This window comes from Poromitra crassiceps (assembly GCF_964638095.1).
Source record: "Poromitra crassiceps genome assembly, chromosome: 2".
In the NCBI taxonomy this organism is placed as follows: domain Eukaryota; kingdom Metazoa; phylum Chordata; class Actinopteri; order Beryciformes; family Melamphaidae; genus Poromitra; species Poromitra crassiceps.
This window is the reverse complement of record NC_139624.1, coordinates 97609220-97627227: the sequence shown is the minus strand read 5'-3', so window position 1 is coordinate 97627227 and position 18008 is coordinate 97609220. Positions and strand designations below refer to the sequence as shown.

At 43.3% G+C, this 18008-nt stretch overlaps 2 protein-coding genes across 2 annotated transcripts in view; both read left to right on the top strand.

The window, feature by feature from the left end:
* The window catches only part of LOC310770974 (uncharacterized protein), a gene marked incomplete at its 3' end in the record, with an annotated part of 36848 nt that extends 33540 nt beyond the window's left edge, over positions 1-3308 (top strand). The window contains exon 8 of the mRNA XM_083631870.1: positions 3191-3308. Within this exon, the coding sequence (XP_083487996.1) occupies positions 3191-3308 (118 nt within the window). The remainder of the gene's footprint in view (positions 1-3190) is intronic.
* Positions 3309-5568: 2260 nt separating this feature from the next.
* ptchd3a (patched domain containing 3a) lies at positions 5569-16220 on the top strand (the record flags this gene model as incomplete). The annotated part of the gene is made up of 4 exons (XM_083631869.1): positions 5569-6309; positions 11756-11877; positions 13801-13946; positions 14263-16220. The coding sequence occupies 4 exons, from the start codon at positions 5569-5571 to the stop codon at positions 16218-16220; spliced, it is 2967 nt and encodes a 988-aa protein (XP_083487995.1).
* Positions 16221-18008: the final 1788 nt, after the last annotated feature.

The window sequence follows — 18008 nt, the reverse complement described above, 5'->3', positions numbered from 1 at the left end:
AGCTTGTGGGGTGATTTGTTGTTGCTCATCACATTTTGTCAAATGTGTTATGCATGCAAACACTTCTGATGAGTAAGGGGGGAGAAAATGTTGGCAATATACTTTTGGGTATTTTGCATAAATGTTTTTGTATGTGGATGGATTATTAATTTCCCTTATGGCCAAGTTCACATGCTCTGTTAATGAAATAAAAAAAAATATGTAATATACATTTAAAAGCCCCTTTTACACAGCCAATTGATTAGGGCCCGGGACTGGACCCCATTAGGTGTTACAGTCCTGGGGCTCTAATATCTTACTTGCACCCGTTTTACTTCCTACCTTTTAGACACAAAATGGCTGATTTTGGTGGAATGTGAAAGAGGCTAATTCTCAGACACTGCATGTATTGAACCATTACTGAAGCCTACTTTTGTAGCCTATTCGAATGCATTTTAACTAGAAAGGCTAGACTAACTAAAAGGATATTGTTGGAAAGACACAGAGTATTTTTTATTAACAACAATCCAGTTCTTTAATGTTAGGCATTTTTACTGTTACTTTGGTATAGAAACAGTGAGAGGCCCCAATGCAGGTTATTGAGTTTCTCATGGACATTATTGGTGCTATTGTGCACAAGCACAAAGTGGAATGAATAGATTGCGTCACATTGCTGAAGACCGCAATTAGTCCTTCAACTCCAGTTTGCTGTCATAATTGAATTACATAGGGTATTTTGTTTACATGAATGCATTGTCCTAATTAACGGGCCCGTTGATGATGTGGCAAGTCTCCTGCATTTTCACATAACTGTTTGGCTACTCTGTTTGCTACAGCGCAAACCTTGAAGATGCGCTCGAACCGTGAGTAGGACTCTATAGGCTTTTTGACAGTTTTCTAGCAAAGTGTATAGTTTGTTGATCCAAATTTATAGCCTACCTGAACTGTCAGTCATAAAATAACAGTGTTTCCCATACATTGATCTATTTGTGGCGGTACACCACAAAAAGCCTAGATTTTGACCACTACAAATAGACTTGGCTGAACATCATTCCAAAGTTAGTAAATTCCTTCTTACTTTATTTTACTTTTGTTTATGCCTTCAAAGCTAATTGTAGGCTTGTTTGTTACTTTGATTTTGATATAGGCCATTGTATTTAGGCAAGCAGTATTCTCCAGTGACCTGTGTATGCAGAACAGGGAGACAATTATTTTTTTCATCATGGTAAAGCCACCACAGTAATGTGATGTATGTGTGATGTTAATGTGTGTAGTTCCTCATAGATCTAGCCTCTTCATTTTGCTCTCAAAGTGCACCAGATTGATGGACCCCCCTTAGCCCCTATAGTGGGTGTGAGGTCCACACCTTGCACCCCAATCTCTCCAAATCCTGTGGGAAACACTGAATAAGGATATGCCTTAGTAATCAATTGGATGGCCTAGTCTAGTCTCATAACAAACATGTTTAGTCAAATAAAGAAAATTATACTGTAACAGTGACTTGATGTTTAAAATACTGTTTTAAAGTATACCGACTACGTCACTCCCTATTGTAGAAGCGGGAGACACTTCCAATAAAACACAGGTTCTTGATCAGTGAGGTGGCAAGTAATATTCCCAAATAAGACAACCAATGATTGTCAGAAAAAGGCGGGGGTTTATTTACATACAAAATATTTGATTATCAAAATCCCCTGGACTGACAAGAGAATATTTGGTATAGGGCAATATGACATAAAAGTTATTTTCCAGTACAAAAAGTAAAACAGCAGATACATTTTTTTTACAGTGTACACAGGAGATGCATCTCAATAGAAAAGAGCTTGGCACAGCACAGTGATATAGCCTAGGCCACAAAACTGACTTCCATGAACACATGGAAGGTAAAAGGTCTCAGAGTGCTCCAACAACTCACGCCGTCCGGCGAATTAGTTTACCCTTAAAAACAGATTAAGGGGTTGAGAGTTGTGAGGAAGTAGCCTGCTAAAACCATGTAAAACCAACAAGCCTCGTCTGTGCCGTGTCAAGCCTTGAACAGTCTTGTTTCTTTTCCTTTGCCATGGGCTTTTAAGCACAGGACCAGAGGCAGGGCACCTGCAACAGATAACAGCAATCAGCTGGGGCAAGGTATCACTCACTCAAGTAGCCAATCACAATCACAGCAAATCCAAATGAAAACTCTATAAGTATGAGAGTTGAAGCATGCAAATAACTGAAATCACACCAAAACACAACATAATCCAAACCCAAAAATAAGGTTACTGAGGAGGCGGTTACAATACAATAAAATAAAATGTCACTAAATGTGAGACATAGAATACCGCAAAGGTCATTATGGCATGGCCTATATAACTCTATTGGGCTACTTCAGAGTTCAGACCATTGCGTACGGTTCAGACACATGTCTATAGGCTATAAATCCATAAGGATTATAGCAATAGTAGTGATTTTATTTGTTTAGGTTGTTGTTGTTGTTATTTATTTATTTATTTATTTATTATTTGTTAAGGTGAGAGTGTTGGCATTGATGGGAATTGTAGGCTAAGGTTTACAGAAAACTCCATACTACTACAGTAGGCTACTAATAATAACTCCCTCAGCCTATGCTTGATGGACAGTGTTGGGCAAGTTACTTTAAAAATGTAATATACTACATATTAGTAGTTACTTTCATTTGAAAGTAATAAGTTACTTTACAATATTACTTTCTGTGTAAAGTAACTTGTTACTTATTACACTACTTTTGGATTACTTTTACCAAAACAACAGCAGCAGCAGAATGACATCGCTGCCCCAGAACCATCCCGAAAAATAATTTCAACCGCCTTGAAGTCAGTGTAAAGAATCCAAAATTCTAAATTTTATTCTTTTCCTTTATTTCATACATGGGCAAACTACGGCCCGCGGGCCGGATGCGGCCCGCGGGCCGGATGCGGCCCGCGGGCGCCACCTGTGTGGCCCGCCATGGAATTGCAATTTTTTTTTTTTTTTTTTTTTTTTTTTTTTTTTTTTTACACAGTGCACCTGAACGCAACATGCAAGATACCCGCTGAATAAGTGTCCAACTTTACTTTGATTAAAGACAGTTACAGGGTATGTTCCTTTTCACTGGTACACTTAACACAATTTAACATAAAGACAGACATTACAATTACCTTAACTTTACAGACACCAACCAGAACCAAGTGAACATGGGTTTCCATGTGAGCAGACCGATGAGTGGAGCCCCTGTCGCCTCCACTCTGCTGTTCAACTGTCCGTCCTCCACATTTGTAGAGGAGCAGTGGCTGATCTTCTCCAATCAGCCACCATCAGCAACAGCCTTGTAGAATGACTTCTCTCCTTGATGAAGCAACCAGCATGCAGACACCTAGAACACAGCCAATCAGTCACACAGCACAAACACACTGACATGCACCAGGCTCCCATCAGTCAATCAGGCATGCAGATGAAGAAAAGAAAATACAGAGGATCCCAGTAGGTTACAGGGAATAAAGTCACCTATGACCCCCAGGGTCATAACAATGTTCATGTCATTCTGGCCAATACTCCACTTCTGTTATAGCATTTCAGTCTGGAATATGGAATATCTTTCAATAATATTTATGACTAAAAGGCTACATTGAATTAGAAATTTAAATAATTAACTCATTGGTTTTGGATTTATTTAGCTTCAAGACTGCATTTTTGTTCGTGTGACCCTCAACACAGGCTTTGATCATCCCGGGCCACTTACTGATACTTATGCTTAAATTAACCCGCTCATATTCTGATTTATTTCAAGTAAAACATTTTGGCTAGTGGAAATTCTAATTGGCTGGTAACTTTAAAATCTAGCAGCCATATTGGCAGGTGGTCAAAAAAGTTAATTTCAAACCCTGAGAGCAGGTGGTGACATAGGAGTGAGTGAGAAAAGGATGAAATATTGGTGGTTAAGACTGAATAATGACATCACAACTGTTAATTAAAAATGAGTTATTCCTCTAAACATGGCTTCAAATGCACCAAATCTTTCACGCTGGCGCCGTTCGGCCCTCAGCAAAACCTGGTAGCGAGGACATTTTTTGTGGCCCTCTCTATCATCAAAGTTACCCATCCATGGGTTACGGCATGACAATATTTGTTCGGCCCCCGGCAACAATCTGGGTTTCTCATGTGGCCCCCCATGAAAAATAATTGCCCACCCCTGCTTTATTTGCATAAAAACACACAATTTGATTAGGAAATTATTGTATCTTTTTTTAAATATGTGCTTTGATTTAATCAAATGTAACTCAATTTGTAACTTGAGTTACTTGACAAAGTAACTGGTACAATATTACTGAAATCCTATAAGTAATAAGTTATATTACTGAGTTACTGCTAAAAGTAATATATTACATGTAGGCCTAATATGTTACTTTTGTAATGAGTTACCCCCAACACTGTTGATGGATGGTGACAGCCATCACCATCATGAGGTAAAATGTTCACTTCGATTTGCAAACTATATACAGTATCAATAGGCTATCAATCTGCCTGGTGCGGCAGGCAGAGATGCCAAGCAGGAAAACCACCTGTACATTACAACAGTAGGCTATAAGCCTACAAAGCCACTTTTAGCACTTCCCAAGAGTGGTCGCTCTAGGCTGGTTTATAGTGTACTCAGGCCCGCCGCACCCCATTACGCAGAGTACGCAGACTGCGTAGGGCATCATGTGACTGAGGGCACCAAAAAAAAATTTTTTTTTTTTTTTTGGTGGCCTCAGTCAGGCCACTCACTGAACAGCAGGCCAGGCGCCGCCTATTGGTTTACTAGTGGTTTTATTACTTTATTCAGGGTTAAAGTGGGTGCATCTCATTGTAAAATTGGACTCGGCCCAAATTGGGCTTCAAACGGCCCAAATTGGGCTTCAAACGGCCCAAATCTGGCTTCAACCGGCCCAAATCTGGCTTCAACTGGCCCAAATCTGGCTTCAAACGACCCAAATCGGGCTTCAAACGGCCCAAATTTGGCTTCAAACGGCCCAAATCTGGCTTCAAACGGCCCAAATTGGGCTTCAAACAGCCCAAGTTTTTTGCCGCCGCCCTTCGGACGCCGGCACGCACGTCGGCCCGTATCGGCCTGGCCTGCTTGGTATCTAATGCCCGGCCTGAATTATGATCCCAGTCCGTCCCTGCTTGCATGTACAGTTTAACAATCGCTTGTTTGCTGACATGTAGGCTACAGTAATTCTAACAGTTGTTTGTTTTGCCACATGTAATGTAATGTGAGATACACTAGTATCGTTCATAATGAATGATTATGCAGTCTTTCGTTTGACAGTTATTGAAAGTTTTGCGGGGGGGGGGGGGGGGGGGGGGGGCACCACAAAACAATTACGCTTAGGGCACCCAAATGGCCAGCAGCGGCCCTGAGTGTACTTTACAAGTTTACAATGCATTATGCATCCATGAAGTTTTCATTGGAGGAGAAAAAGCAGCAACTTTTGATTAGGCCCAGTGTCAGTCACTCGCTGATACCTAAAGCTATCACATGTATATAACAATTTGGAGGAGGTTCATTGGTCCTTATGTGAAACGAAGTTTCTGTTTTTCCCCCTCTCCAAAATGCCGCTGAACACGGCTGGATGGCGCACAGACTGTGTGGAGAAGCCGCTCTCCATTGGATTCCACAAGTTCGGCCGTCTGGTGGGACGGTATCCTTGGTATTTTTTTCTTGCACCTCTATTCATCTCGACCGTGCTTGGATCTGGATTGTATTTTCTCCAGGATCGCGAGGCCAATGACATTGAAGAGCAATTCACCCCAACAAACGGCCCCGCGAAGCTAGAGAGGCAGTTTGTGCAGGAGAACTTCCCAATGAACAACTCAGTTTTCTCCAACCAGAGGCTGTACACAGACGGTGTGTTCGCATCCTTCATCGCGGTCTCCAGAGCCAACAACATCTTCACCGACGCTGCTCTTCAAGAGATACTCACTTTGGACAAAAAGGTCCGGCAAATCAACGTCACTGCAGGTCACGAACAGCTGACTTTTGACGGGCTCTGCGCCAGAAAGTATAATAGATGCATCCCGAACAAGATCATAGATATTGTGAATCGTTATGGCAGCAAAATTGAAGAGACTGAACTCACCTTTCCATTTTTTCGTTTAGGATTTTCATATATTTTTCTCGGATATTCTGTCGGTGGAGTGACTGTGAGCTCGACACAGTCGACAGTCATCAAGACTGCCAAAGCAATTAGACTTTTCTATTTTCTGCAGGAAGGTAACCGGTCAAAAACAGACCTGTGGCTGAACGAATACCTCCGAGTTTTCCCTTCTAATCTTTCCCTGAAATACATCAAGGTAAAGACACAATCACTGACCTTATTGAACACACAAATAAATAAATAATGTAGGCTATAGGTGTGTTTTTCTAATCTTTAGCCTACTAAATGAAATAAAATAAACATTCAGTATAGGCCTATTGCTGCACTGTTGTTGCTATTGTGTTTTCTCTGCTTGGTCATATCTACAATCACATCGGTAACACTTTACAATAAGGTACACAAATAATGTAGTAGTTAGCCTACTAGTAAACTAATCATTAACTAATAGTTGAGTAGTTAATGGTTCATCATTAGTCAATCACTAGTTAATCATAGTTAATGAGTAGGTAGTCATTAGTTAATGATTACTAAATGTCAGCTCAGCTCGTGAATATAGTTATTAATCATTAGTTACTGATTAGTCGGTCAGTTCCATGAGTAGAGTAGTTAATCGTTCCTAATGATTGTTGCATCACTTTACAATAGGGTACACAAAAAGAGTAACTAATGGTCAGGTATAATAACTAAGTAATGATTCAGTATTCATTAACTACTCAGTATAAGAGTAACTATATGAGCAGGTAATAATTAAGTAATGATTCAGTACTCATTAACTACTCAGTATGATGCATCACTTTGCATGCATCAATTGACCGACTAATCAGTAACTAATGATTAACCAATATATTCACAAACTGACATTTATTAATCATTAACGAACAATTAACTTTTCTACTCATGGAACTGACCGACTCAGTAACTAATAAACTACTATATTCATGAGCTGACATTTAGTAATCATTAAGTAATAACTAACTACTCTACTCAGGAACTTATAGATACTAATCATTAACTAATGACTACCTACTCATTAACTATGTGGTTGACTAATCATGAATTATTCATTAACTACTCATTAATTAACTATTAGTTAATGATTAGTTTACTAGTAACTACTACATTATTTGTGTTACCTTATTGTTACCATAAATAAAATAAAATGTAAGCCTGTAATGTAATTCAAATTGTTTAATGTTGCTATATTGTTGCTATAGCCTACAGAGAGAGAGAGAGAGAGAGAGAGAGAGAGAGAGAGAGAGAGAGAGAGAGAGAGCTCTACTGCTGTACAACAGAGGTTGATGTTTGTAAGGTGATGACAGAAATGTGTAATCTTTCAGTGAATGACTCTAGCAGTCTGGCCGGCTGCCATATAGGCCTAGCTGAACAGACTGATGCTGGATCAGCCATAGTGGCCACCTGCCATATAGGCCTAGCTGAACAGACTGATGCTGGATCAGCCAGAGTGGCCGCCTGCCATATAGGCCTAGCTGAACAGACTGATGCTGGATCAGCCATAGTGGCCACCTGCCATATAGGCCTAGCTGAACAGACTGATGCTGGATCAGCCATATTGGCCACCTGCCATATAGGCCTAGCTGAACAGACTGATGCTGGATCAGCCATAGTGGCTGCCTGCCATATACAGTAGGCCTAGCTGAACAGACTGATGCTGGATCAGCCATAGTGGCTGCCTGCCATATAGGCCTAGCTGAACAGACTGATGCTGGATCAGCCATAGTGGCCACCTGCCATATAGGCCTAGCTGAACAGACTGATGCTGGATCAGCCATAGTGGCCCCCTGCCATATAGGCCTAGCTGAACAGACTGATGCTGGATCAGCCATAGTGGCTGCCTGCCATATAGGTCTAGCTGAACAGACTGATGCTGGATCAGCCATAGTGGCATAGCAATGCAGCTATGGCTTCTCTGCAGCTCACATGAGTAGGACTATGTGAACATGCTTTGTATTAAGACACAGGGCCGCCATGTATCTTTCCCGGGCCCGGGACAAAATGATCCCATAAGGCCCCAATCCTCCTCCATCCAATTAAATGAGACAATTGGAGGGCCATCCTGGGCCCCCGGGACAACTGACCCTGTTGTCTTCGCCCCCAGAACCCCCACGGTATCCCTTTAAGCATTGAGATAACCGAGATGTAGTTTGTACAAAAGGGGATGGAGCTCAATATCAGCAAGATGTCAAGATTCAAGATTCAAGATTTTTATTGTCACTCCATGGTACAAGTATCACGTGTGAAATTCTTGTGCTGTGGACTCCGTTTACAACATAGTACAAATGTAACAGGGCATATGAGTGCAAAAACAACAAGAGACACAACAAGCAATAAGGCAGTATAGTGATAAGACAAGTCAGAGACAGTGGCATATTCACTGCACATAGGTGCACATGTCCTGTGCATACTTTAGCCGTGCTTAGACATTTTAAATTCGGCGTATTTGACATATAGGTGCAAATAGCATATTCCTTATTAAACATACAATTAAACTTGGCGTTTTAAATTCGGCGTATTTGACATACAGGTGCAAATAGCATATTCCTTATTAAACATACAATTAAACATTAGACATACGTAGTGGTAGCAGCTACAGTACGGTACAGTACGGCTACTGCACTATTTTTGTATGTTAAGGAGTCTCGTGGCCTGTGGGAAGAAACTGTTCCTCAAGCGATTTGTGCGTGCTTTTGGGACCCTGTATCTTCTCCCTGAGGGTAGCAGGGATAACAGGCTGTTGTGGGGATGGTTTGTGTCTTTGATGATCTTCAGGGACCTCCTGAGGCACCGCTGTTTATACAGTTCATGCAGATCTGGCAACTCACATTCTGTTACGTGCTGTGCCGCGCGTCTCACTCTCTGTAGCGCCCTGCGGTCCATGGTGGTACAGTTCCCGTACCAGGTGGTGAAGCAGCCAGTCAGCAGGCTTTCAATGGTGCCTCTGTAGAAGTCCGTAAGGATTTCTGGCCTTAGCCCAAATTTCTTCAGGCGCCTGAGTCCGTGTATTCGCTGTTGGGCCTTTTTGACAACAGTGGCGGTGTGGCCGGCCCAAGTCAGGTCCTGGTGGATGTTGACTCCCAGGTACTTGAAGCTGTCCACCCTTTCCACCACTGTGCCGTTGATGGTGATTGGGGGGTGTGTGCCCCCCCCCCCTCCTGTAGTCTACAATGATCTCCTTGGTCTTGGAGACGTTCAGAGAGAGGTGGTTGTCCTGGCACCATTGTTCCAGGGCCCCTACCTCCTCTCTGTAGGCCGTCTCGTCGCCCCCCGAGATCAGCCCCACGACCGCTGTGTCATCTGCAAACTTCACGATGGTGTTCGAAGTTTGAGTCGCCACGCAGTCGTGGGTGTAGAGGTCGTACCAGAAGGGGCTGGAGACGCACCCCTGGGGCGCTCCTATGCTGATGGTCAGTGGTGAGGAGGTGAGGTTGCCCACCCTCACCACCTGGCGGCGGTCTGTCAGGAAATCCAGGATCCAGTCGCATATTGCTGTGTTTAGTCCCAGATCCTTGAGCTTGCGTACCAGCTTGGAGGGTACTATGGTGTTGAATGCTGAGCTATAGTCCACGAACAGCATTCTTACATAGGTGTCCTTCCCCTCCAGGTGGGACAGCGCGGTGTGGAGCACGTGTGCTACTGCATCCGCTGTGCTCCTGTTGGGGCGGTATGCAAATTGTAGCGGGTCGTGGTCCGGGGGGAGTGTGGGGCGGATCTTTGATATGACCAGCTTCTCAAAGCACTTGCTGGCTATTGGCGTGAGGGCTATTGGGCGCCAGTCATTGAGGCTGGTCACTTTTTGCTGCTTGGGAATGGGGATGATTGTCGCTGTTTTGAAGCAGGAGGGAACTCGTCGGAGGGAGAGAGACTGGTTGAAAATGTCTGTGAATACGCCTGCCAGCTGGTGGGCGCAGGCCTTGAGGACCCGCCCGGGGATGCCGTCCGGGCCGGCCGCCTTGCGTGGGTTGATACGCAGGAACGACCGGCACACTTCATCCTCAGTGATGGTGAGAGGGCGGTCTGGATCTGTGGGGGGTGGTCTGGGTGGAGGGTGGGGGGGGTTGGTGCTTAGGTGGGAATGGGAGGGGGTGGGGGTGCTGAGGGGTGGGGGGGAGGAGGTGGGGAGGGGAGGTGGTCGGGGGGGGGAGAGGAGGAGGGGTGGTGGTGGGGCGGAGAGGGGGAGGGGTGATGGGGGGGGAGAGGTGGCAGGGGGGGGGAGAGGAGGGTGGGGGGGGGGAGGGGAGGAAGAGGGGCGGTGGGGGGGAGGGGGAGAGGAGGGGGGGAGGGGAGAGGGGGGGGTGATGGGGGGGAGGAGAGGGGGAGAGGGGTGGGAGAGGGGGGGGGAGGAGGGGAGGCGCTCTGGCAGAGGGGTCGAACCTAGCGTAGAACGCGTTGAGTTCGTCCGGTAGGGTGGGTGACGTGCTGGGGTTCTGTCGTTTCGCCTCTTTGAAGTCTGTGGCAGCATGCAGTCCTCTCCACAGGTGTCTGGGGTTGTTGGTGTCCAATTTTGACTCCAGCTGCCTTCCATAATCTCTCTGTGCTATTTTTATAGCGGTCCGGAGGGCATATTGTGCCTGCTTGTATTGCTCTGGTGTGCCAGAGCTGAAGGCAGTGGTCCTGGCGTGAAGGGCAGCCCTGACGTCGCTGTTGACCCAGGGCTTTTGATTTGGCATTATTTTTACTCTTTTTGTGGGGACTATGTCGTCGGTACACTTCTTTATGAAGCATGACACCGTCTCTGCATACTCGTCCAGGTCTCCTGCAGCTTTGAACTCCTCCCACACCACTTGGTCAAAGCAGTCCCTCAGGATGTCGTCTGATTGGTCTGACCAGCAGTGGGCGGTTCGGAATGCTGGGGGTTGTTTTTTTAGTTTTTGTTGGTACCTGGGTACGAGTAGAATGGAGGCGTGATCCGATTTGCCGAACGGGGGGCAGGGGACGGCCTTGTAGCCATGGCGGATGTTTGAGTAACATTGATCCAGTGTATTACTGCCTCGGGTGGGAAAGTGAATGTGCTTGTGAAGCGTGGGCATTCTTACTCTCAGGTTTGCCCTGTTAAAGTCCCCAGTCACCACCAGGGCCATTTCTGGTTGTTTTGCCTCCTGCACGCTGATAGCACGTTGCAGCTCTTTCAGTGCTATAGTAACGTTCGCTTGTGGAGGTACATACACACCCATGATGGTGACACTCGTGAATTCTCTGGGTCTCCAGAACGGCACGCATTGTACCATTACATACTCAAGATCTGCTGAACAGTATTTCCCAATGTCTGTGATGTTTATACACCAGTTTTCGTTAATCATTAGACAAACCCCTCCGCCTCTCTTTATCCCGGATCGCTCATCTCTGTCTGCTCTGAATACACTGAATCCTGGTAGAGTGATAGAATGATCCGTTGTATCCGGAGTGAGCCAGGTTTCAGTCAGGCATAGAACTTTACATCGCGCTATGTCTTTTTGGAATTGAGCTCGCGCTCTTAATTCACATAGCTTATTCTCCAAGGATTGGACATTTGCCAGTAGAACGCTGGGTAACGTTGGCTTGTCCCTCTCTAATGTCTTTGTATAGGCCTATTCAGCGTAAATACTGCATAGGAAATGCATCTGATATTACATTCTTCCTTCTCACAGGTTACCCATTCTACATCGTTGTCCATGCAGGCGGAGTTTGAGGCCAACCAAAATGATGTTATGCCGCTGCTTTCCATCACATATGTTATTGCTGTAGTCTTTTCCATTCTGTCATGTTTAAGGTATGTACTGTATGCATATGCTTTGAAGCACTCACCTAGGTATGAGTCTTAACTATCCAGGCCAAAAATCTTCAATCCCCCACCTCTTGATATGGTAGATAGAATTTTTTTGTCTATTTACAGAAAGTAAAGGAAAAGGAACACTGCTTGGATCAGAGGATATAGAAATGAGAGTTGGTCTTATTGCACCACTGTGGCAAAACAAGGATACCAAAAAAATCAAAGGTGTCTCTCTTTTGAAAATATTGAAAAGCTTTTATTTCTTTGGATATTGCATCTTTACCTTGTTTATGTTGTTTTTTTCAATTCAAATTTTCAAAATAATCACCCGTATGTCCTAAAGAGCTGACATTTTCAAGACATGTTGGCTGAAGTGAGATAAATCTTTCGTACACTGCTACCTACCCACAATTCTGACATTCCCCCTCCATGTGTATACAAAAAACTGACTGACAGCTTTGTCCTCCTAAGCCATACACTTTGAGCGTATGGAAAATCGCAGTCTAGCTGCAAATCGTTTTATAAATTAATTATTAATTATTATTATATCATCCTATAATAAGAATTTGAAGAGTCTGTGTCTGTTTGTCTGTCTGTGTGAGTGTGTGAGTAAGTGAGTGAGTGAGTGAGTGAGTGAGTGAGTGAGTGAGTTAGCGAGCAAATTGTGTTCAGCCACAGCTATGCCATTTTACGTGTAATCGCGCTGAATGTTTCAGGAAGTGTAAAGAGCACCTGTCTGGTGACCTAACAGAGACACATTTTTGAATTAGGTAATTAGGGCCAACTAAATGGGCAAACATGGGTAATTAGTGGCCAAAATGTGTCAACACAGGTTCAGCACCATGGAGAGCTCCATTTGTTAGCTACTGATGGAGCTCACCTGAATGGAGGAGCACAGCTGAGCGCAGTTGAAATCAACCAGGGAAGTGGACTATGAAAACCTAACTAACTATGGCCTGACTAAATGGCCAGTGACTGTGTGCTCCAAGGGGTATCATAATCAGAACTATAATAAAAATGCAAAGTCTGTGTGTGTGTGAGTGAGTGAGTGAGTGAGTGAGTGAGTGAGTGAGTGAGTGAGTGAGCTGATATACAGTCAATGGTTGCGCAGCCCAATACACTGCATTGGTATTCCACTAGTATCTGCAAAGCCATTAACTTTTTTTGCCCTTGTGAAATATATTTCGGGGGCATTTTTAGATCATTTCCAGGGCATTTTTATCAAAATGTTGGGAAATACTTTACTTGCACCTATGTAGCACGACACACAATCAATGAGTCTTATCCAAGCATATTTTATTTCTAAAAGTTCATAAACAACCACAGTTAAAGATCCTCATTTCCTATCTCAACAACACTGTTGATTGTCTGGTGTGTTATTAATGTACTTGGCAAAAACATGAGTGAACTAGCTGACCAGCTAGCTTGTGCTGCCTGTCACTGAGGTAAATAACACTAGTAGGAGGGGCGGGGGTTGTACGGATGCCTAGTTGGCCATTTTCAAGTCACGCTTTGCAAATACAGATTAATGTTAAAATACAGAAAGTATTGAACTCTTTATTTTAGGAAGGCATTTAAAAGCCCCCGTCACCCCAGTTCCAAGGGCAATTCTAGATTTTTTAGGGGCATTTTGCCCCGAGCCCCCACAAATTTCCTACCCTGTTGGACAGTCTTGTAACTTGGCCCTACTTTTTTGTGTGCTCCCTCCATGTGGTTAATCCATAGGTCTGCAATGCAAAAGATTGTGGGTTCAAATCCCATGGGGAAACTGGATTCATACCAATAAGCTTGTGATAACTAAGCTTAATCCCTTAAGTTTCTAATGTTTAGACAAATGACCATATTGTGCTTGGAGCTTGGACCCCGTCCCTTGCTGCTTTGCGGCTATATAAATATATACATGTTGTTTTTTTTCATTTGCAGGTTTGACTGTGTGAGGAGTAAAGTATGGGTGGCTACCTTTGGTGTACTTTCTGCCGGACTGGCTGTCTTGTCATCCTTTGGGATGATGCTCTACATTGGGGTGCCGTTTGTCATGACTGTAGCTAACTCTCCATTCTTGATATTGGGTAAGTACAGATTTTTGTGTGTGTTTTGAAGCAATTTAATGTCTCTCTGTATTAAAATAATCTTACTTCACTGCCTCATATACAGTAAACAACAGCGAACAGCAAACATTTCACCACTGCCAGTGTTAACGTTAACTCCACACTCATTACAGTTAATTTAAGGCTTTTGATAGTTTTGAACAGCCACCCCAGAGGCATATCAGCAATCAATCAATTCCAATCAATGTCATCTAAAAATTAATTGTCACTTATTAACACGTGGACATTTGCTGTGCACCTATCAAGCTGCTTTATCCGAGTGATTTTCTCTCTTCAGGTATTGGAGTTGATGACATGTTCATAATGATATCATGCTGGCAGCAGACAAATGTTCATGACCAAGTGGAGGACCGCCTAGCACACACGTACAAAGAGGCAGCTATCTCCATCACCATCACCACTCTGACGGATGTGTTGGCATTCTACATCGGGCTGATGACGCCGTTCGGCTCCGTCCGGTCCTTCTGCCTCTACTCCAGCACAGCCATCTTGTTCTGTTACATCTACAGCATCACCTTCTTCGGGGCCTTCCTGGTCCTGAACGGAAGGCGGGAAAACTCCAACAAGCACTGGCTGACCTGCAAGGAGGTTCCCCGTGACCGTCCTGTCGGTCGCTCCAAGTGGTATGAGCTGTGCTGCGTGGGAGGAGCTTACGACCGCCATTCTGGAGCTGAGGAGGTACAGCCCATGAATCACTTCTTTAAGAAGTACTATGGCCCTTTCATTACTAAACCGTGGACCAAGGCATGCGTTATCCTGCTCTACGTGGTCTATCTGATCGTTAGTGTTTATGGATGCTTCCAGATCCAGGAAGGGATAGATCTTCGTAATTTGGCTGCCGATGATTCATATGTGGTGAGGTATCATGATGATGCAAAGGCATATTTCACTGAATATGGCCCAAATATTATGGTTGTTGTAAGCGGTGAATTTCCATATTGGGATGAGAAGAACATGTCTGATCTTGAATCCTGTGTCGAGGACTTCAAAAATCTGTCCTTCATTGAGAAGGATATATTTACATCCTGGTTGAAATCGTACAAATACTACGGATACCACACAAACCTTAACTTGAGCACTGAAAATGTTTTCAAGACAAATCTAGTCCCTTTCCTAAGATTCTACTCTGACTTCAAGCAAGATGTAAATTTCACCAATAATTCAATCCACGCATCTCGATTCTTCATACAAACGGTCAACATCTCCACAGCAATCGATGAAATGAACATGTTGAACAAACTTCGAGATACTGCGAAAAGATGCCCTGTACCCCTACTGGTCTATCATCCTGCGTTCATTTACTATGATCAGTATGATGTGATAATGAGTAACACCATCCAGAACATTGCAGTCACCAGTGCCGTTATGTTATTTATCTCTCTTCTACTGATTCCCAAACCGCTCTGCTCTCTGTGTGTCACTTTTTCCATGGCTTCAGTCATCATGGGCGTTACTGGTTTCATGTCACTCTGGGACGTCAACCTAGACACCATATCCATGATAATTCTAGTGGTTTGTATTGGATTCTCCGTGGATTTCTCGGCGCACATTTCCTACGCCTTTGTTTCGAACCAAAAGCCAAGTGGGAATGAGAAGGCTGTGGATGCTCTGTTCCATTTGGGCTATCCTATAGTTCAGGGGGCCGCGTCAACTATCCTGGGGGTGGTGGTGCTATCTGCCTCCAAAAACTACATCTTCAGGACCTTTTTCAAAATCATGTTCCTGGTCATCTTCTTTGGTCTGTTCCACGGCATCACCTTCCTCCCCGTCTTTCTGACTTTCTTTGACATTTGCAGCAGAAGCTCGTGCAAGGATGGCTCAGAAGAGAAAAGGAAGCCAGAAGATCAGGCTATAAGGAAATACCAGCCTAAGATCGGGCATGACAATGTAGCCAATGGGCAGGAGAAACAGATATACGATAATCACACGTTTCTGCCCGATAACCTTCAGATCTGCCCAACACAAAATTGCACGTCAGTCTGGACGCTCACAGGCAGCACCAATCACACCCAGAGCAGTCAGGTGTGCATGGCTAGCACCATTCCCATGTTCAGGGTTGATAGTCAAACATATGAAGTTCAGATGTACACCCCCGGTATCAACACCCAATTAACAGGCATCACTAAACAAAGTCTAGATCTAAGTGATCAAAACAGTGTGGTGGGTCACAGCCAGCCACTGCCCTATGATAACAATATTTCAGCTGTCAACTGCTCAAATCCTGCAAGTCCATGAAAAATCCCATCATGGGATTTTGGATCGTATGTGCAGTTGTTTATAAATTAATAATTCATTGTTTTATGAATTGAGCTGCCCAAACGCTTTTTTTTAACACTCAAAACTCAATATTTCAGAGATAAACATCAAACAGCCCTATAACATCTGCATTTCGGTCAGTTAGTTTGTTTTAATGTATTTCATGTGTATGTTTGATCAAAGGAAAAGAAAATCAAAGCTTTACACATGTAATGGGACCTGTGATATGTGTCCAGTTTAACCATCCGTGTAATTATGAAATCACTGTATAATGATCAAATTCATTATTTTGTATTATTGTTGTGAAATGTTTGAGGCAATAGCATCATACATAAAATGGCTGGATATGTTCGTTCAACTATCAAGACACAGTGTAAGCAATATTGTAACACTGAAACTATTAAAATACAAGCACTGGTTATTTTAACTTTTGATCTTGTTACCATGATTACTCTTGTATTCATAGTGGGGCAGTTAAGCATAACAATTGTGCATTTTGCAATAAAAACACAAGTTCATACACTTATAGCTAAAGGCATCCCCAAAAAATGTGTATGGGGGCAACATGATTTAAAAATAAATAAATAAATGCGGCCACAGACTGGCAGCCTATGGAAAGTAAAGTTGTGTAGACTAGTCTGATATGGATGATCTTGTTGTCAAATTATATATTTCTTATGAGGAGGAATTCAAATTTGGAACTTCAGAATTGCTCAGAAGCTTCCTTCTATCTCACAATTCACGACTCAAAATAAGCGATTGCCATAACTTCCCAAACCTAACCTCTTGAATTTTGAGATAGAAGAGAGCTTCTGAGCAACTCTAAAGTTCCAAATTTGAATTCCTCATCATAAAAATGTATGATGTGACACCAAGATCATCCATATCAGACTAGTCTCCACAACTTTATTCCATTGTTAAGGAACTTTTAGCTAAGCTGCCCCACTATCATAGTCGAGAGGATTATTATTGATGGATGCATGTGAACCAAAAGGTGGCAATGTGGCAACATACCATGTGGCCCTTCAGTCCATTTCTTTGATGTTTTTCTCTTTCATGTGTATATCCCTAATATGTTTTAGTAACCTCAATACAAACTTTGGCACACATATGTGAGAGAAATGCCTTTCAAATATATAATCTACTCTGAGAATAAGCAAATGTTCCTTACTGGGATACATTTGTTTGGGCCAACTTAAACATGCACTGTCTATCATGAGGAATGTTGACAATGTCTTTACTGTGAATATTTTGCATACTGTACTTGTTAGGGGGATTTAGTGCCTGGGTGAGGTTGATTATCTGGCAGAGTCAGGTTAGAGGTTCATACCTCAACATGCAAAGCCTTTAACACTTTGCTGGGGCTACAAAGTGCAGTCTGTGAGCAAACGGCAAAACGTTGGATTTTTCAAAGAAACTAACTGCAGAAAAAAGCTGAAGATGTATATTTTATTCTTTACAACAGAGCAATGTGTTCCCATTAAAACTGTAGAGGTACAGACAGTAAGTAGATCTATCAACAGTGTACAGTTACAGTATAGCACACTACACCTGCAAGCAAAAAGAAGCACAACAGTCCAAAAATATTCAAAAATCTTTCACTGAGCCAAGCGTTAACTGTCCAATGACTGTCTTAAGATAATAAGATGAAAGTTTCATGATCCCTGTGGGGGAAATTTGGTCAGTGCAGCAGCAAAAAATAAAATGATTTGGTGTGGGAAAAAGACAGAGTATCAGCGCAAATATAGTATATATAGAAGCACCCAA